We start from the raw sequence: 19,714 nt of genomic DNA on the forward strand, positions 1-19,714 counted from the left end.
CCTAGACTGGGGGGAACGAGCGAAAAGTCCAGAGGTGACGACGAATGACCGGGTTATATGGGCCCATATGGAGATCAGAAATGTTGCTTATGAATACAGCTGCCGAGACTCTCGGAACAGGAGGTCGTCCGGAGAGGCCCATGTGCAAAGTTTCTCCAGGTCCACTCCACGTGGGACCGACCCCGACAGTAGAGTTCTTAACCCGGTGCCGTGGAATAATTCAAATTTTCTCCATCCCTCACGTGATGCACAAGCTTTTCTTCGGTCCTTGCGACCCTCACTGTCGTCGTGGTTTGGTGCTAAAGCGAGAAAATTATGCATTGCGAGTACTGATCTTGCATTCTCCCTTGGCGGTGGCTCTCCAGACGCGCAGTTTTGACCACCAATGTTAAACGTTCAATAAATTTCAAATAGCAGCATCTGGCTTCGGTCTTCGTATGCACCGACACGGATGATGGTTGTCAAAGACGTGTGAATTATAACAATAAAAATTTAAGTGTGTAAAAATGTTATATAAATGTTCTAAAAATCTTTGAGTACAAAAGAAAGGGAGAAAAGAACAGCATGCACAGCTGTTAATCCAGAATCGGAATCGCATCAAATTCTACCTGGGACCTACCCTCCGAGATTGATAGTGTGTAGTACTTGGCTTGATTTGATCCAATTAAATTCGATTACGGGAAGAGTGATAATGCTGTTCAGGCTCAACCTTGGGTAAAAAGGAGCCAAGTCTGTCCATGGCCATAGAAGACTTATATGATAATCCTCTCGAGGCATGCATTTCGTACGCACTTTCGTCGACAGTCGACCGACCTGTGCGCATGACATCATCGCGGCGAGAGCTTCTGAGGTTCAGCACGGGCCGGGAACCCATCACAGCTACAATAGAAAGAACAAAGCTGCATTTAAATAGTGAGTTAGAGCGAATGGCAGACCCACGTGGATGGGATCTGCTTACTATTTGGATAACGCCACAAGCGTGGGTGGTGCCAACAACCACACCATCATGTTGAACACACTGCAGCAACAAATGACAACAAAGTATACTATCCTTGAGAGCCAGTTATCCTCGGATCTTGTCGGTTCAACTCTATCAGTCGCCTACCATCACGATATAATACATATAAAACAGGTGTATTTATGTTTTTACGTGAGTGTTCGTTAGCCTTTATCAGAGTCAGAATAAAGAGGAATGATTCGAATACGAGTGCCGGAAGCCAGCAAACCCAGCTGGGAGGGTCATGTGAGTCCCTATCGGGAGCAAAAAGAAGCAATGAGCTCACAGGTGTGGAGATATTTGAGCAAAACATATATGGAAGAGTTGATTGTATGCGACAGTATCTACCAATCTGTAATTCAGTCATACGATGTTTGCGTATCTTACTTTTACTTACATCCAAATTCGATTTGGTACTTATATGCAATCTATAAAGCAATCATGAATGCTAAACAGGGAGCATTCCAACTGACAGCTCACCACCGCAGTCACTACAAAATAAAGAGCGAAGACAACCAAAAGGGTCACAGAGAGCCATCTCGGTCTTCCCCAAATCGCATGGACCTGATACATAGCCCCAGATCAGAATTCATCCTCCCAAAGGAAACGAAAGGAATGAGACGGTATAAAACGAAAACCTACTCGAAGAGCAACGAGCCCGTGAATCAACGCGAAGGCATACAAGTTCCAGATAGTCTCCCCGTAGTACCATCCCAAACAACTGGTCCGGGTATCAGATTGGTGTTCTACGCGACCAAGAAATACGGAGCTCACAAGGAATTAGGAATATAGTGGGCCAGCCCCCCCTTATCATGGATCTATTTGGCCCTGTCGGTGCTTGCAATGCTGCATAAAAACTATGCCACATACGTCCACTATTAGCACCACGGGGGTAATGTATCGAATCTACCAAAATTGCTTAGCGATAGCAACGTATTCGTCCATCAATAGATACCGACCAGGACGAAGAAAACAGAGACGAGCGATCGGTTTTGTTTCCAAATAAACTCGATCTGAAAGTAAACCTTAATTAGTAAACTTTTGTGATACAAGGTCTAGGAGAGTCTCGTAATTGCCTCATCAGAGAACGTCAAGGAATGGTCGTAACATAGAATGCAGAACCCCGCGACTGGGAAACATCAACGAGCACTCTTTATGCATGGGTGCTGGTATATTACTCACTGGCTAAACATCTAACAGATATGATTTAGTAAACGAGTGTGCCTGTATGTCGTCTACGAAGTCACGACCTACTTGCTCGCAAACACGTGAAGCATTGCAATTTCAAGCTCACGTAGAGCATGAGCGAGGGTCGGTGATATTAGTGCGGTCATTTCATTGACACTCAATCTAACCAATAAAGTCCACGCGATAGGCCGTATGCCAGTTAGTAATGGAGGAAAGAGAAGTAAGATCAACCTGTGCACAACGATGGAATGGCCATCGCACTTAAATCATTGGGTCGAAAAAGCCTAACAAGATGGCTGAAGTCTCGTCAGGGGGAATTATGGCACGTGAGGTCTGAGCTCTAATCGCAGATTGTACAGAGGGCGCGGACGAATCAGGAAAGGTCGATGGACGACCTGCTTCATCGTTTTGCCTTTACGATGTGGCTGGGGTCTTGAACGGGCCAGTGAAGTGGCGCGGAATTGCCCGGATTTGCCTTGCCCTCACGATTAGATCCTGCCGATTTACTACTCCCATGACTATTTAGTCAGTTGGCGAGCTTTATGGAACTAGAAGTACGAGATTATTTACTAAAGCTTGAATCGCCTCTAGTGCATGGTGAATAGCTAATACGAACTAGCCAGGTGCCGGCCCGATCATCGTTCGCGGTGAAATTTTGGAAATACCCTCTTCTTCAGGTACAATCATAAGTTGCTGGGCCACTCGTTTCATGTTACGACGGCTTGGCACACCATCAAAATCAACAACTGCAACCTTTTGTAGCTACTCCTCCCTATACCTGTGGCTATGATATGTGCGGTTCTTTCGAATTCGGGGTATCCCCGAGCCAGAACATGTAGAATGAAGTTTAGTCGAGAAAAAAAATGGACGTGGCGCAAATCGACCATCGGTGGATAGGAACAGACGACTCGTGGAGTTATAGACAATGGCAGGAAAGCAAATGTTGAATATTCTCATACTGGATGGTTCCGATGAAATTTCAATACGGGCACACACTGCTTAAGGAAGCAAGTCGGAATATGTGACCCCTCTGTACGTACAAGGAGCCAACTTGAATTATCCTTGAACTACTCAAGATGGAGCCACAAAAGGTAGCATAGTATATGGGATGTTTTGAACTTCCTGTGTGTTGTAACTGCGCTATACGAGTGAGCTGTAATCTGAATCTTAATACGACTACAGATCGTTTTGAGTCTGGTATGGCCAATCCGCCTCGCTCGGATGCACTTCAGTGTGCAAGGCAGTAATCCGCATGCTAAACCACTTGCACTGGGGGGGGGGGCAATGAGCTTTGTACTGCAATGAGGTTATTTTTTGATGTCGGAATGTAAATGTATTCAATCACAAGTATAGCAACTAGTAGCCCTATATTCCAGCTCTTTACCAGTGATTTTTTACAAGCCCTCAGTGCAGTTGAACCCTACTGGAGTAGCAACATTACTGCATTTGATTCTTGCACCAGTCCCATTAACCTTTATCCCATTCATACCATCAAATCGGACGTTCTGGCATGGTGCGGCCCCACTACACTGGAGTCGTGCAAGGATGTTGTAGGTGATGTTGCCAGTCATTGGACCTGATTGTTGGGTGGGTATAAAAGATAAACACAGGTCTCAAGGTAGAATGTGTTAGGCCGGACTTACCCCAGGTCACATCTGAGATTTGAAGGGTGGAAGTGTCGCATCCTCCTGTAGCTCCTGAGAATGAGGTACATTGGGTAAGTTGGACGGGCTGTTGGTACACGTCTATCAAGTGGAAGTCTTTCCAAGCTGGTGAACGAAGACGTGCGTCAATCTTGTGAGAGGTTTCAAAGTAAAAGTACAGGGCAACTCACTGATATTGCGAACTACGCCAGTTCCACCACCACCTCCATTGGGAGGATAACTCTGTTGAATACCAGTCCATGTTTTGATATAGCCTGCATAACGGGTTCCGATACATGTGATATTCCTAGCAAGCACGTTTTCGATATATTCGTAAACGCCGTTGTATTGCCCTGAACAAAGTTTAGTATTACTTATGAATTATAGCCGCGCTCTAAAGTGTACCTATGGAGCCCATTGCAATTCCGAGGCCTCTCCGCAGTATCATATTCTCCATCAATATGTTAGTCGAATTTGCTTTAAGTGCTAAATTCGCTCTTGTTTTAGTTTATGTAGAATGCTAACAGATTATAGAATGCATACCAATACTGTCGTCCCCGTTGTCAATCTCCCAACCCCGGAATGTGATACGATTCGACGCCAGAGTATCCGCACCATCCGTATTCCGTGCAGGGTAGCCGTTGCTTGAATGACTAGAAACAAAAATATTTTCTAGGAGCACGTCTTCTGAATGTGCAATAGTCATAGTCCTACAAACTATGGTTACTGGGCGAAGTTAATTGTTAGGTATCCCGGATACTTACCACATCTGACTTTGTACAAAGCGAAGCCCCTCAAACACTGAGTCTTTGGTTTTCCAAATAGTCAAGGAGTGCGGTTTGCCTGGAAGATTTGAAACTCCTTTGGTGTAGTCATACCTTCGAACCTAAATCAGTTTAACGAGCCATAGGGTCTCCATTTGTACCAACCAAATCTTTTGTAGGACCCCTGTCAGTTAAATGTTATAGTTAGCCAAATGAACTTGACTCGCCTGCCCATTTCCATCTATAGTTCCATATCCAAAACCATGTACTCGGAGATTTGTACCTCCTAAGAACCAAGCGGAACTCTGATTTTGGTATCCGATTGGTAGACTATTATTAAGCCAATACTTGATATCAGTGCCCCACTGGATACGTATAGTATGTCAATGGATCGAAAGATACGTCGACGCCAACCGACTCACTAGGAGCGTCCCCTTAATATCAACGGTACAGTTAACTAAGCCGGTGGTGTTCATCACTCGCTCGACATGGTAAGTCGCATTTTGGAATTCAATACGCCCGTTATGACCGCACTGATCAAACGCATCGAGGATTGCTTGCGAGTCATCTATGCCCTCCCCGCCTGGAGTAATAACACACGTAGAGCCCGTTCGGTTCATGAGGCCGGCGGTGGCAAGTCCCCAGAACGAAGCTACCAATGAAGACTGAAGCAACCGAGTTACAAGCATCGTTGATAATGGTGTACAGAGCAAGATTCTATGATAAATCTCATTTTATAGTGTTGTGCCTATCTTCGGGGCCCGGGCCGGCTAGTTATCATGAGAGTGCTTTGAAGAGCTCAACACAGGCCGTAGAAATCCTAAGGGGTTACCGAAGGTCGAGCACTTCGTCAGGCGGTCCGAGCCCGCCGCCACTTCCTAATGGAGGATTTAATCCGCCAATTTTCAACGATGATTTGGAGAAGTGACTTCCAGAAGCCAGAATCCACCTAATTATAATCAAGTGCTACTGTAGCTTGGAGTAATTGACCCAAATCGACAAGTGGAGCAGTTGGGTTTACCAAGAGGGGAAGGGAAATCGTGTGTTTGGGCGTTTTATGATTACATAGCCCACAGTGCCATCGTGGACTATATTCGTCCAATCCCACAAACGGTCTATATGCGCCTTTCATCCCTTTTACTCAACTATAACCATGCCGACAACCCTCAAGTCGCCTCTTTCAAAGCCTGAGCGGAAGCTACAAGAAGCCTTAAATTGAAAACCACAGGATTTGAATAAAGTTGTACGGTATCCAATAGTAAAGTTCTCAGGCAAAACGTTATATACGTAGGCATCAGTGGTCACCTGAGAGTCGGCTACACCTTCCCAACCGGAAATCAATACACTAAGAGTGTTCAAATCCGGCGGTGTGCATCAGGAAAGTTAACTATATATGCACATACATATACGCATCATATACGCGAACAGCCCGATAAGAGCACAGGTTAAGTTGGAGGATATCGATTGCAACAACCGGTATCCGCCGCCGTATCCTAACACCAACTTGAATCTGTTCTAAGCGAATAAGTCCGCGCCGCAACCCGCCACGCGCTCAGAGCCACAATGTGCAGTTTGTGAAAGTACGAGCTATGATCGTATAACAGCCATGGGCCCGAGAGAATCAGTTAGCTTGGCCACTCGGCCTTTACCGACCGATCAGAAAAGTAGCATCTGAGTCGGTATCCTCCGAGTTCTTCACTTCAGAACACCTAGTTCTCTGTACGCTACATGCTCGCTGCATCAATGTGGGAATAAAGCTACACAACCTGCATAAGAGATAGTTAAATGATATATGGGGGCTATAGGTAGCTCGGGCCAATATCAAAGGCTAGGGCTATTCAAAGGCTTAAAAGAGGATGTCATAACCAGAGCGGGCCGCATTCACCCCGTCTTCTTACACGCCAAAAGAACTGTACTCGGAAGACAGAAATTAATTATTTCGGACTAAAATTTTACAATGGAATCAATCAGTATGGGAAGAGAAGGCGCGAGGATTATCGGGAATATCAGAACTTGGGATTAGGATCGGCCACCGGCTCTATACTAGTTGCCAAGCCCAAACACAGCTATACGCGCACTCGGCATCCGTAACGTAGAAATGCCTGTATGTTATTTAAGGAGATTTATTTCTCTCTGTTATTTAATCCCACAAATCTTGCAATAAGGTAGTCGGATCAGCCTTCTTGCATCGCCTTTCCGTAACGCGCATCTGCTCCGGGAACCATGACGAAACATTGTCCTCGTTGGGTTTGAGGATCATCATTGCTAATGCCTTGGCACACAACGCAGCGTTAACCATCCCCTCGCCACTATATCCAGCAGAGACCCATTCTCCTGGTGGGGCGATCCGTGAATTTTTGTTGGCTGTTGGGACGTTTCGGCCGGTCAGGCGAGTAGGCAATTTCCCAACCCAAGGAAGAGCATCGGCAGAAGTGCCTATTGAACCAGACCAGATAGACTTGATTCTGTTTTCGCCATTCGCGTCGCTTGTTTCTATTTGATGATTTGGATCTTTAAATAGCACGCTTAGGGCGCCGCAAATGTGCGCAGCCCCAGTCGGGTCGTATGAGTCGTCAGTCCCAACACCGACTTCAAGCATCCCTTGTTGAGGGCTCTGAGCGAACCCGCCACCGAGCATGATCGTTCCGTCAGGACGTTGGGTGAGATAATCAAAGCCTTCAGAGTACAAGAACGAAAAGGATCTTGCGCCGAATTGAGTAGGCGAGTTGAGTGGCTGTGCAAAAGCTCGGTGGGATTGAGCGGTCATGGTTTGACGTAGAGGGAATATCTTGCCGCGCAGCCCGGGGACAAGATATCCAACGTGTGCATTAGTTGCATGGATAATATGCAAAGCGGTAATTTCTCCCTTTTCGGTTTCCAGAGTGTAGCGCGAATCTTCAGAACTAGGCTCTTTGATATCCTTGACAGGACAGTGAGAAACAATACAGAATCTAAATTTGTTACTTATAGTTAGACACATATCAATTTCATTAGCTGGGGTAGCGTACCGGTCTGGATATTTTTCTTCCAGTGATGAGAGTAATCCTGTCACCAACTTGTAGGGATTGATTGCTCCCGCATGACCTGTGATTGCACCAACACACAATGACGAAAGTCCGAAAGTCTGAGTCGTATGAGCTCTGGGGTCAGGATTGTGCATGGTATCAAGGAGCTTACGTTTTGTGCTTCGGATCCGTTAAATATTTTGATGTCCTGGCTTTCCAAAGGCATATCCTTTTGGAAGATTTTGACCTTCTCACAGGCTCGACGAAAGAGTGCCAAATCAAAATAGGCATCTACCGTCTCAACGCGACGAGCCTCAGTCCTGGCTTCACCCCCAACCTTTTCAGAGATGCGAATTACTTCATCGATATGGGCCATATTGAATCGTGTAGCCTTCTCAGCAAATTCCCTTCCGTGGAGGACATTGTATTTGTGGTAAAATAAATGTGGGTCGCACTTGATATGGCCGCCATTACGACCTGTAGCACCAGAGCACACATCACGAGCCTCCAAAATAACGATTTTGAGATCCGAAGCGTTTGGGTGCTCAAGCAGTGCCCGTGCAATAAGAGCGCCAGTTATACCACTTCCTATAATCACAATATCAGCCCGTTCCGGAAGGCGTGTCTGGGGAGCGTGTGGTAAACGAGCAGATTCAGGAACCGTGTTCAACCAGTGATATTCTGTTGTCGGAAACGAGGGAATGCCAGGAGATTGAGATATCCTATATAGAACGGCGTTATAATCGCTGGACAATCGTCCCACAGTCTGTAAAGCAGCTCTTATACTGGTCGCCACCGATGCTACAGAGCTGACTAGAGTATCCATTCCAAGATGCCAGAGGGAAATGAAGGTCCTACGCCACCAATGAGAAGAATTGAGATGATTAAATACTCAAGGTCGAGCTCGAATGATCCAGAAGAACGTATGATATTTGAGTGGTTCTATCATTTCGCCTGGTTGGGCCAAACGAAAATCACGAGTCACGATCACGATCAAGACTGAAGCACAGGGTTGATCTTATCTTATCGGCTCCTGAGTCAAATTGTCGATCATGACAATCTCCTAGATCAGCTATGACTTGGCTCAAATTCCTACTTACTCGCAACCACCACCATTCCAGTTGTGCGCAATGGCATCGATTGTTGATAAAGTTACTGAGCAAGCTGAGAAACTCGGTCTCTCATCTGAGAGCAAACCCAAAGGTATCGTGTCACGCGACGTCCAGCACACTGATAGCTAATCTGTGTGCTGGCTCATCACCCAGTCTACGTGGATGAGACTACAGGGTCTGACGACAAAGGGGATGGCTCTGAGGCATCTCCCTACGTAACTCCGGTTGCTGCACTGGGTGGGCCCCAAGGCACCGAGGTCGCCATCTTCATCCGCAAAGGACCATCGGACGAGTATGCACCTATCAGCGGGGCCGCACTCAAACGGGCCAAGAAGGGACTCGAGCAGCAAAAAGAGAAAGCAAAGAAAGCAGAAGCGGCGGCTGCAAAGAGGCACAGAACGCCAACGTGAAGCACAGAAGCTCGAAGAGAGCAAGAAGATTGTATTGAAGGAAGACCCATCGTTACCGTCCGCGATAAAGGCAAGTGTCCATTAGTTATATCTGCTCATATTTAACCAGGATATTGCGTTATTAGACAAAGATTCAAGGTTGTACTGAGCTACGCTCAAAACGTATCAGCGTTTCTGGTTGGGTTCATCGGTTAAGGCAGCAGAAGGGGCTTACCTTCATCGTCCTGAGAGATGGAACCGGTTACCTGCAATGTGTTCTCAGTGGCCAGCTAGTAGGTGTATACGTGTTTTTGGAGTACCGCAATTTCTTACTTGTCCTTTGTCAGTCCCAAACCTATGATGCCCTCGTACTGATGACCGAATCTACAGTCAGAATCGTTGGTACACTCACGGAGGTACCTGAGGGAAAGACAGCACCCGGTGGACATGAGCTAGCCGCTGACTACTGGCAATTGCTAGGAGCTGCCCCTGGAGGAGCCGAAGCGTACTCCACTAAATTCAACGAAGTAAGAGAGCTAGATGTCTGTATCGTCAAATAAATTCTGACCTAGCCTAATAGGAAACCGAGGGAGCAGTGCTGTACGACAATCGCCATTTGCTCCTTCGTGGAGAGACAGCCTCCGCTGTCTTGCGAGTTCGATCGGGTGTCTCTCGGCTTTCAGGCACACTTATGCCAAACACTCTTTGGTCGAAGTTACTCCTCCGTGTCTGGTCCAAACTCAAGTAGAAGGCGGAGCTACTCTCTTCAAGCTTGACTATTACGGCCAGCCAGCTTTCCTAACTCAAAGTTCGCAATTGTACCTTGAGACCTGCCTTCCTAGTCTTGGAGATGTTTTTTTGTACAGGAGAGTTTCCGTGCGGAGAACAGTCACACTAGGAGGTTAGTTGTTTTTGTTGCTGAGACCCAGAGACTTATAGTTGTGCAGACATTTGAGTGAATTCACTCATTTGGAGGCTGAGCTTGCTTTCATTACCTTTGATGAATTGATGACGCATATAGAGGCTGTAGTAAGCACCTGGCTCGTACCTGTACCTGTACCAGTGCCCAGATCTTAACTTTCTTGCTAGATATGCGAAACCATCGACACCTTGCTGGAAGACCCTAAGATGGCTGAGTTGGTCTACCAACTGCATCCCAAATTTGAGAAGCCCAAACGCCCGTTCATGCGAATGAACTACAAAGACGCTATCAAGTATCTCGTCGAGAATGGTATCAAAAGGAAAGATGAAGAGACTGAAGAAATGGTTGACCACGTTATTGGCGATGACATTGCCGAGGCAGCCGAACGTCAAATGACGGATCAACTAAACGTCCCTATCTTCCTCTATGGGTTCCCGAAGGAACTTAAGTCTTTCTATATGAAGAAGATTCCCGGAGACGAAGCTTTCACAGAGAGTTGCGACCTACTTATGCCGAACGTTGGAGAGATTGTTGGTATGTACTATATATTGATACGGTTTCGGAAATTCCCTCATTTCTGGCGATTAGGGGGATCTATGCGTATTGCGGATATGCAGGAACTCCTTGAGGGTTACAAGCGCGAGGGAATTGACCCTGCGCCATACTACTGGTGGGTTGTATTGGCTTGATTTTCAGGGCTACATATGACTTTAAATAGGTTCACCGACCAACGTAAATACGGCACATGCGAACATGGTGGATATGGGTTGGGTGTCGAGGTAAGACGCATATATCTATATAATGAGTTCGTGTGGTACTAAAACTTTGGTGATAGCGACTCTTGGCCTGGCTTACCAACCGCTTTACGGTTAGGGAGTGCTCCCTGTATCCTCGGTTAGTTTTTTTCGCTCGTTGTAGTACAGTCTACTGGCTAACGATTATGTTCATAGCTGGCCTGGTCGCGCCACCCCCTAAATATGTGTCCATTAGATATTTAGATAGTGTGAATATGGCGTGTTTTGACTCGGAAACAGTAATTCGGTGTTTGGTGAATAGAAGTCGATATACAATCAGCTAATCTGAAGTGTCGGAGCGTACGCGTCATCCGGTCCGGTATCCATAACAGTGCGGCCAGGCAGTTTCCACGGGCAAACCTCCGCTTTTCGAGGGATTGTACCTTTGCAATCACCCCGCCTCCACCTAGTTGGTGGATGACACAATTTCCCCAGAATCACATTAGCCTCGACCGTTGAGGTCATTAACATCGATCACTAGGCGCTTTCGGATTGAACCGGACTGACATCAACAAAGCGTGCAACGGACGCATTACATATAAGCGGGCCGTAGGTGGACACCTTATCAATATCCTGATCCCCACAACCACACACTCCCCTCCCAAAACATTGTTGGAAACCATGTTATTTCCCGCTACGTTTACCTTTAATAATGGTCAGGTTGTACCATCCGTCGGCCTAGGGTAAATCAATTGGTTTACGCCGATAGCTTACAATACTTATGATGCTCAATAGATGCTGGATGGGCCAGCCAGGAGAAGCCGAAGCCTGCTATGATATGGTCCTTAAAGGTCTCAAGGTTGGTCAATCTGTCACTTGTTATACTCAGAAACGAGGTCTCATGCCACCTTAGATTGGGTACCGTCACCTTGACACGGTAAGTTATGACAGCATATAGCCTGGATTCTTTGAATAATTGAGACTGCGGTACATAGGCATTTGGTTATGGTAGGACTTGAAATGCTCGGACGTGCCCTATCATTCTGATGTCTCGGAAATCAGGCAACGAAGAGGCCGTAGGAAAGGCTATTCGCGATTCGGGCGTGCCCCGTGAAGAGATTTTTGTTACAACCAAATTAACGTGAGGCGTTGCTATGTTTTTTCCTTAATATTAAACTACAATAATGCCATTTTAGATGGAAAGATCATGGAAGAGTGGCAGAAGCATTTGACCGCAGTTTGAAGAATCTTGGGCTTGATTACGTCGACCTGTACTTGATGCATTGGCCCCAAGCTGCCGACCCAAAAGGTGTGCAAGGAAATACTCCTTAATAAGTCTACTAATTTCGAGTCAATGCAACCGACTAGATAATCGGTTTCTGTCCCCTGAAGAAAGCCCGACGTATGTCGAGACATGGAAGGCCATGGAACAAGTACTCTCCAGTGGTACGATTACCCTCATGTGATTGCCTCTGAATTCGTACTCATCTGAAGGCTCCCGCCAAACCTATTTAAAGGTAAAGTTAAGAGTATCGGCGTGTCAAACTTCAGCATCAAAACATTGGAAGTCCTTCTTCCTGAGGCCAAAGTTATTCCAGCCACTAACCAAGTCGAGCTTCACCCATCGCTTCCATCTTTCAAACTTGTTGAATATTGCCAATCCAAAGACATTCTGGTAACTGCATTCTGCCCGTTAGGAAGGTGAGCGTTATCTTCATGAATATAGCTGGATTTTTGCCTCATCTAAACTCCATCAGGAACTTTAAACTCTTCGCGGATAGCACCGAGTTCAAATCTCTTAACGAGTCCGAGGGGCTGACCACTGCCCAGCTCTTGATCAGCTGGGCACTACAACGCGGAACTATACCGATCCCAAAATCCATTCAAGAAACTAGGCTCAAGGATAACTTCAACGTAAGTCTATTTTTAGTGACGGCACAGCGGTGGTAAATGATGTTAATATTTTGTAATAGGTCACACGGTTATCCGATCACGCAATGAACATAATTGACAACTTCCACAAGACTTCAGGTGTTCACGGTACTCTAGTGTTCAAGGATCCTCCCGGTGGAGCCTTTGGATGGACTTATGACCAACTTGGTTGGGGTATGGATAAGAATGGCAGTGTCATCGAATCATAATATCGATTTAAAAGAACGAAGCCCACAATATTCACAGAATATAGTAATCAAACATTTCAAATTATATGCGTTGTCTCTCGCAGATGCAACAATTGAGAAACCCTCAAACAGGGCATCGAATCAGTTCGTTGTACTACGGATTAGACAAATGCAGGTCCTATATCGGATCGTTTAGATATTTTTGAACGCTGGGCTCGTGAGTACGGTGCGCAGTCCGCGAAACATAAGTAGCGCCCAAGTTCATTGGGGTGGGCCAGGATATTGAAGCCCCAAAATTATGTGAAGCAGGGGAAACCCATATGCACAGTAATTAGTTCTATTTGTGATGATATCACATACTCGAATCTGAAAGCGATAGGCCAGAAGCCTCAAATGAAGCCAAGGTATGAATCTCCTGAGGCGACCCATCCTTTGGATCAATGGACTTGTGTGGTAACAAGCATCGTGGCAATTCTTTTGGGTCAAAGCCACGATGAACCCCAAAAGTGCGGCTTTTTGTGTCCAGAAAACCCACACTTTATATGCGGAGTGCTGGTGAAACCCGGCCAGTATTTGCATGAATACGCATCCTAGCTTGGCTGTGTGCTGTCGAACCGCGGATTCTGTGTTTCTGAGTGCCGATGGTTGACAAAATCTGGACATCGTACACATTTTCTGTATTGTTGGCGTTCATAGTAAGTGATAGCGTGCGCCAATTCTATAGGGAAGTCAATAGAGATACTGGAAACCGAGATGATGCATATATTCAACCGAACACGCATTTATCAACATTGTCGGAATACAATGGTTACGTGCATACATTCAATGGCTTCGATTATGGGACGATGTATCCATTACGATTAATGCTCCATCCCATTTGCTCCATTGTTCAACCAGCTACTGATCCTAGCTCCTCTAGCGTTTTCGCGTCGAGAGATCTATGCATTCCGGGTTTTTTGTGGTAGTTGTCCACAATCTCAAAAATGTCCTGCGGTAAGTTGACGATCTGATTAGACTGAGATTAGAGGACGTGTTTGGACATAGGCCATGCATTTTTTACCTCAAAGTTCAGTTTCAACCTTTTCTCACTCTTTGGTATCACGATAGTCCCCCTTTGCACACCCCAGCTCAATACCAGCTGAGAGGGAGAGATTTTCCTTGAAAGCGCTCCCCCCCAGTTTCTCAGACGCATGAAGTAACTCTGGGTCCGTATGGAACGGCGCTCTGTATTGTCCAAGCGGGCCATATCCTATCGCCTGGATTCCTTTGCTTTTACAAAGATCGACTAGTGCATGTTGAGGATTAGACGGGTTCAATTCTACCTAATTCAATAATTCAATAATTTAGTACCGAGTACTAACCCGACCCACTACATACTTCGTTGGCTGCTGGCACAATATTGGCTCTCTCGATTAGTATATTTAAGTTCTTGATGCTAAAGTTGGATACTCCAATGCTCCTGACTTTGCCTGGTTCGAATTCGAATTAGTGACAAGAACTTCGATTGAAAGGAGTAGGTAAGACCTGTGTCAAGGAGCTTCTCCATCTCAAGCCAGGTATCAACAAACGTAGGCGATTCTTCAGGATGATATACTTTGCCTAGCTTGTATGTCGAATCTTAGGTGGGGAGTCAATGGGAGACTGCACACGATGCCCTGACCTTCCATTGAGTCCAGTCGAGCCATGGGCCAATGCATGAGGTAGAGATCTATATATTCTAGGTTTAGCTTCTTTAGGCTTTTCTCTAGACCTCTCCGAGGATCATCGTGATCGTAGTCACTAATCAGAAATGAGCACGGATGCTGCCGAGCATTCATGGGCTCATTGGATGCACTAGTACTCACATAAGTTTTGTTGTCACAAATATCTCCGAACGGGGTATTTCCGAGTCTCTGGTGCCCTTCCAACCGCATCTTCGTTCTCTATGAGTAGACTCAATGGCGGCCAGAATAGATTGATAACCTAAATACATACCATATCTGGTAACCTGCGTAACAAATGCTAATAGGCGTACTAACTTCAAGGTCCAACATTGGCTCTTACCATATCAAAATGCCGATACCCAATCTCCAAGGCCTTCTTCACTATCTCATAAGATGCCTCCTTTCTTCCTGGAGCTCCCATCCAACATCTAACAAATTGTGGAGTTAGTTGGTAAGGGGGTACTGGACGAGTAGGTTGTCGTTTACCCGAGCCCAACCACAGGTATCTCCGACCCTGTATTTAGCTTGATACTAGGAATAGCCATACTGTTAACGTTGCTATCAGGGCTCTGATAGGAGACAGTGCTTGTTGTGTGAATGATGGTGGTAGAATAGTTCGGGTAAGTACTTATTTGTGATACCAGTCACTACACAGGCGCCCATCAATCAAGGAGCTTTTCATAGTGAGGTCATGCCCATGGGGATTATCGATTCCATGATTTAGACTTACTCCTGCCAATGGTTGGTGATGCTGAGGAAGGGTCTACGAACTAAGGTTCTTCTCTGCCAACGATATATACATACTGTGACCCCCTGAATTTTGTGGGTACCAATCTTTTTTGGACCTTGACGGATAGCATATACCACAAGCGGAGTTTGTCCCCTGTCGGCACTTATGCACATACCCATATTTTGAAACCAAGATAGATCAAACTATGATTATCTTAGGAGACAACACTTCCCTCTCTATCTAAACTCCAGCCCATTTGCTCATAAGTCCACCCGCCGACGGTCCCAGGGTCACGAAGAGTGTACTCATCCAAGGTCTTGTGCATTCCTGGTCCCTTGTGGTAGTTGTCAACAATTTCAAATATAGCCTTGGGCAGGGTGATGATCTACACGAATATTCAGTATAAATATTTGTTAAATAGAAGATTACACCAACATCGAGGTTTTGTTTAAGTCGGCTTTCATTGGAGCTCTTGGGAATTATGATGGTGCCACGTTGGACAGCCCAACTCAGAACTAGTTGTGAGGGAGTAACTTCCCTGGAGAGCTCTTTGCTAAGTTGTTCGGCTGCCCGGATAAACACTGGATCTGAGAAGAAGGGTGACCTGTACTGTCCGAGAGGGCAGTAGGCAGTAGGGTATATACCCTTGCTTCGACAGAATTCTATTAATTTGTTCTGAGGATAGCATGGATGGAGTTCGACCTATGGAAAATGTCAAATTTGGACACAAGCAAATACAATATAATTTACCTGGTTGACAACGGGTATAACCTTGGCCTTCTCCAAAAGTACATTGATATTTTGGATACTGAAATTAGATATTCCGATATTTTTGACCTTTCCTGCATCCAGGGCTATTAGCTGCGTACTGAAACAAAATCAGGCAACAAACCTGTATCGAGAAGCTTCTCCATCGCAAGCCATGTTTCCACAAATGTGGGAGACTCGTCGGGCTGAAGGATTCGTCCTTTCTCGTGACAGAAAATAAGTATAAAACGGTGTAAGATAGTTTGCTACCATCTCTACCACCTACCCGAGCCATGGGCCAGTGCATGAGGTACAAGTCAATGTAGTCCAATCCAAGAGCCATTAAGCTGCCTTCCAGACCCCGCTTAGGGCTGTCGTGGTCCCAGTCGCTAGTGGTAAACGGAATTCAGTGGTGCTCGGGCCAATGTAGAGACCAGGCTTGGGCACTCACACCAGCTTTGTAGTAACAAATATCTCAGATCGTGGAATACCTGATTCTCGAATTGCCCGCCCGACACCCTCTTCATTGCCTGTTGGACCGTGAATGACGCTCTCACAATTACCCCGCATACGTGGGGAACATACCATATCGAGAGGCCTATCAGGAACGCAGCCGGTATTACTAACCCCGAGCGCGCATCGGGAACTTTAGGAAACGACGTACTGTATCAAAATGACGATACCCTAGCCTCAAGGCAAGCTTAACCATCTCATAAGCCTGTTCCCCTCCCCCAACGGATCCCATCCAGCACCTATCATAATAATTAATGCCCCCATAATCTACGGTTGGTAGGGTAGGAAAAGGCTTACCCGAGTCCCACGGCTGGGATACTATCACCAGAATTTAGCTTGACTATGGGTACGTTTAGCGACATGGTACTTTAAACTATGAACAAAGGTTTAACGAGAGGTGCGAGGAGGAAGGGGGTAGGTGAACTTGCTCGGTATGTGCTGCTTTTATAAGTAGAATCTTCTGTGCGTGGAATTGGGGATGGTATGTGAGTCCGAACTCCGACCTTAATGATCGGCTCTGACAAATAGAGGTTCGATCAGAAAACAACCTACAAGTGATCGGGCATAGAAGCTTAAGATGAAGTCAAAAGTGGAGGCACTGTAGGTGAACGACGCGCTTCAGCACTCATATTCAATATTATTGATTCAACTTTTAATCTACAACAATTGGTATCAACTCATCGAAAGATGAGACGCTCACTCCGCAGTCCCAGTAAATGTTGCAGCGTTATAGTTGTATGTGGTCGGATTTGGGTCGAAATAAAAGTCCGGCTTCATGTCGACCAATGTAGCACCATCACGTGCCATGGTAGCTGCAATACCTTGACCCGCCACCAAGGAAATTCGGAGTTTAGATACCCCGGCGGGGACATCGAACTCCTCGGGTTTGGCGGGGTCGGCAGAGAGTGTAACTTTGGCGGGTGCAGTAGCAAAAACAACGGCCCACAAGGCATCCTCGGTCTGATAGAGATGTTAGAACTGAGACAAGTGCAAGTGTATGCATATATTCACCAGCTCAAAATCAGTTGGTTTTCCGATTGGGTCATCACTGGCATCCGCATGAGCAGGATGGGGTCTGGCTGTGAGGAAGATTTGATCCTTGTCGATAGTAGGGTATTGACCAGTTTTAAAGGCAGTTGCGTAGTAAGAAGTCATTTGGAGCCATGCTGGGGGTGAACCAAATTAGCCTCTCAGACATGTTACGAATAACGATAACGCATACCCTGATGATCAAAGCCGTCAACCCAGGCATTCGAATTGGGCTGTGCACCCTCGATAGGCCCAATATAATGGGATTCGCCATAATCTACAAAAATAAACATAAGCATGCAACTCCCAACCTATGTTCGGATGCTCACCATTCCAACTGACAATTTGAACAATATCAATCTTATTCCTCGACCGAATCAGTTGGTCCCATCGGGTATTGTACAACCAATCATCAGATCGGTAGATCCAGTTCTTGTTGAACGAATCGGGTCCGTAGTGTGTATAGAACCATGGGCTCACGCAGGCCATATATACAGTTCCGGCACCAGAGTCGCCAGACGTACCAAGATTGGCGCTAATAGAAGTATCTGAATCCAAATTAATTGCACCAGCTAGAGCGGCTGCTAATTTGGATTCAGCAACGGGTGCCAGTGAATCATCACGTTGTTTGAGAGATAGGGTCGATAAGGCTGAGACGACGCCGGCGATGGGCGTTAGCGTTGGAGGTACCGGAATAGGAGCTTTGGAAGCGTCAACGGGGTTCGAGTTGAGGAACGAAATTGTCTGCGAGAGCTTAGCCGCAGATAGTTGCGTTGGCCACCCGCCGTTCCACTACTCAACCACCCACCCAATCAGTCAATCCGTTCCGAGCGAGAAGTAAACAACCTACATTAAATGCTCCATCCATCGCACTAAACGACTTGAACCTAGCTGGATCCATGAAAAAACTAGGAACAAACAATGCAGCATTTTCCCCCGTCAACTGATCCGTAAACTGCTCCTTCCAGCCCTGCTCGGTCGTCGCAGCGCCAAACGTACACGACTCTCCAGCAAACGTCGATGCAAAGACTTTGCCGTTGTACCTGAGTTGTGCAGAGTGCGAGGCATATGTCGTTATGTACTCTCTGAGCGCTGCCGCGTCCGAGGGACCTGCGCACGGGTTGACGCTAAGGTCCGTAAATGCATAAGTGGAAGACTTGGGGAGTATATAGACGAGACATACGCCATGTCGAAACTCATAAACATCTTGAATCCAGTGCCCGAATCTCTGGCAGCATCAAAAGCATCCTTGACTCGATCCTTTTGCCACGAGTCTGTACCGACGTTGAGCGCAAATGCGTCAATCCCGTTCGCATGTGCGAGTTTGACATCGGCCAGCCAGGTATCATAGGTATAAGGGAAGGTATTGCCGACCATATGGCTACATAATTTCCCCCCGAAATGAGTTGGCATTGGAATGTGCCACACAAAGGAGACTTACTGGGCCACAACAAACTTTTCACCTTCCGCTTGACGGACCTTGTAGGGGAGAGGAAGGGACCAGCCCATAGAGAGGAGAGCGATGATAAGCGAGAGAGCAAAGAACATAATTAATCCAAAGGTCGTATTGTGATAGTCAGAGAGAGTAATGAACGTCCAACGTAAGGGTACCAGACCGGTATGTCTTCAAGCGGATCGCAAGCGAGCGTAGAAGGTGAACGAGAGTGAGAGCGAGAACGAGAGTGAGAGTGAGAACGAGAACGAGAACGAGAACGAGAACGAGGTCGAGGTTTCAAAATTCCAAGAGCGAGACGCGAGAGGAAGCTTGCAGTTTATTAGGCGGAAGAGCCGTAGAGTATGGATACAAATATGAAACAGGCGTTAACGAAGAAGGAGTGGGCGGGACGATCAACGTCCGAGTCGGTCAACGCGCGGTCTAAAATCAAGCAATAGATCTGTGCTCACGATCGTTTCTTTTTAACTCGACCATGGCCGCTGTCGACATTGAGAGAACTCATTTGAGGTACTGTTTGTTGTTTATTCGGAACAAAGATATGTGGTGGGACAAAAGAGCAAATGTAATTACGCCCCAAGAAAGGAGCTGCGGGTGCTACTATTTGAAATAGGTTGCACATGTAGAAATATAACTTCCCGTGCAACCTGATACAGTACGGTGAA

The 19,714-nt window shown here is 46.4% G+C and overlaps 7 protein-coding genes across 7 annotated transcripts; 3 read left to right on the forward strand and 4 right to left on the reverse strand.

Annotated features, from left to right (window-relative positions):
• Window positions 1–3,579: 3,579 nt before the first annotated feature.
• On the reverse strand, window positions 3,580–5,281 carry RhiXN_07324 (polygalacturonase; the record flags this gene model as incomplete). The annotated part of the gene is made up of 9 exons (XM_043327140.1): window positions 3,580–3,761; window positions 3,829–3,954; window positions 4,020–4,181; window positions 4,234–4,314; window positions 4,372–4,538; window positions 4,593–4,706; window positions 4,758–4,776; window positions 4,876–4,957; window positions 5,015–5,281. 9 exons carry the CDS (start codon window positions 5,279–5,281, stop codon window positions 3,580–3,582), a joined length of 1,200 nt encoding a protein of 399 aa, XP_043185612.1.
• A 1,451-nt stretch (window positions 5,282–6,732) lies between these two features.
• RhiXN_07325 (FAD-dependent oxidoreductase) lies at window positions 6,733–8,423 on the reverse strand (the record flags this gene model as incomplete). The annotated part of the gene is made up of 3 exons (XM_043327141.1): window positions 6,733–7,543; window positions 7,601–7,716; window positions 7,770–8,423. The coding sequence occupies 3 exons, from the start codon at window positions 8,421–8,423 to the stop codon at window positions 6,733–6,735; spliced, it is 1,581 nt and encodes a 526-aa protein (XP_043185613.1).
• Window positions 8,424–8,727: 304 nt separating this feature from the next.
• Window positions 8,728–9,846, forward strand: RhiXN_07326 (asparaginyl-tRNA synthetase; the record flags this gene model as incomplete). The annotated part of the gene is made up of 5 exons (XM_043327142.1): window positions 8,728–8,800; window positions 8,863–9,115; window positions 9,289–9,391; window positions 9,446–9,625; window positions 9,679–9,846. The coding sequence occupies 5 exons, from the start codon at window positions 8,728–8,730 to the stop codon at window positions 9,844–9,846; spliced, it is 777 nt and encodes a 258-aa protein (XP_043185614.1).
• A 380-nt stretch (window positions 9,847–10,226) lies between these two features.
• RhiXN_07327 (asparaginyl-tRNA synthetase) lies at window positions 10,227–10,995 on the forward strand (the record flags this gene model as incomplete). Its single annotated transcript, XM_043327143.1, has 5 exons — window positions 10,227–10,554; window positions 10,609–10,690; window positions 10,739–10,799; window positions 10,856–10,914; window positions 10,971–10,995. The coding sequence occupies 5 exons, from the start codon at window positions 10,227–10,229 to the stop codon at window positions 10,993–10,995; spliced, it is 555 nt and encodes a 184-aa protein (XP_043185615.1).
• A 440-nt stretch (window positions 10,996–11,435) lies between these two features.
• RhiXN_07328 (aldo/keto reductase family protein) lies at window positions 11,436–12,895 on the forward strand (the record flags this gene model as incomplete). The annotated part of the gene is made up of 10 exons (XM_043327144.1): window positions 11,436–11,497; window positions 11,550–11,613; window positions 11,668–11,691; window positions 11,750–11,762; window positions 11,817–11,895; window positions 11,951–12,063; window positions 12,123–12,200; window positions 12,272–12,455; window positions 12,512–12,668; window positions 12,728–12,895. The coding sequence occupies 10 exons, from the start codon at window positions 11,436–11,438 to the stop codon at window positions 12,893–12,895; spliced, it is 942 nt and encodes a 313-aa protein (XP_043185616.1).
• A 1,064-nt stretch (window positions 12,896–13,959) lies between these two features.
• Window positions 13,960–16,929, reverse strand: RhiXN_07329 (alpha-1,3-glucanase; the record flags this gene model as incomplete). The annotated part of the gene is made up of 16 exons (XM_043327145.1): window positions 13,960–14,196; window positions 14,252–14,343; window positions 14,399–14,491; window positions 14,535–14,653; window positions 14,719–14,861; window positions 14,918–15,005; window positions 15,064–15,123; window positions 15,580–15,692; window positions 15,743–16,009; window positions 16,058–16,149; window positions 16,200–16,278; window positions 16,341–16,443; window positions 16,506–16,584; window positions 16,640–16,652; window positions 16,719–16,806; window positions 16,865–16,929. 16 exons carry the CDS (start codon window positions 16,927–16,929, stop codon window positions 13,960–13,962), a joined length of 1,731 nt encoding a protein of 576 aa, XP_043185617.1.
• A 334-nt stretch (window positions 16,930–17,263) lies between these two features.
• On the reverse strand, window positions 17,264–19,144 carry RhiXN_07330 (alpha-1,3-glucanase; the record flags this gene model as incomplete). The annotated part of the gene is made up of 7 exons (XM_043327146.1): window positions 17,264–17,527; window positions 17,579–17,733; window positions 17,790–17,873; window positions 17,926–18,388; window positions 18,447–18,723; window positions 18,780–18,977; window positions 19,038–19,144. 7 exons carry the CDS (start codon window positions 19,142–19,144, stop codon window positions 17,264–17,266), a joined length of 1,548 nt encoding a protein of 515 aa, XP_043185618.1.
• Window positions 19,145–19,714: the final 570 nt, after the last annotated feature.

The sequence above is a fragment of the Rhizoctonia solani genome, chromosome 13, assembly GCF_016906535.1.
Source record: "Rhizoctonia solani chromosome 13, complete sequence".
NCBI classification, from domain to species: Eukaryota; Fungi; Basidiomycota; class Agaricomycetes; order Cantharellales; family Ceratobasidiaceae; genus Rhizoctonia; species Rhizoctonia solani.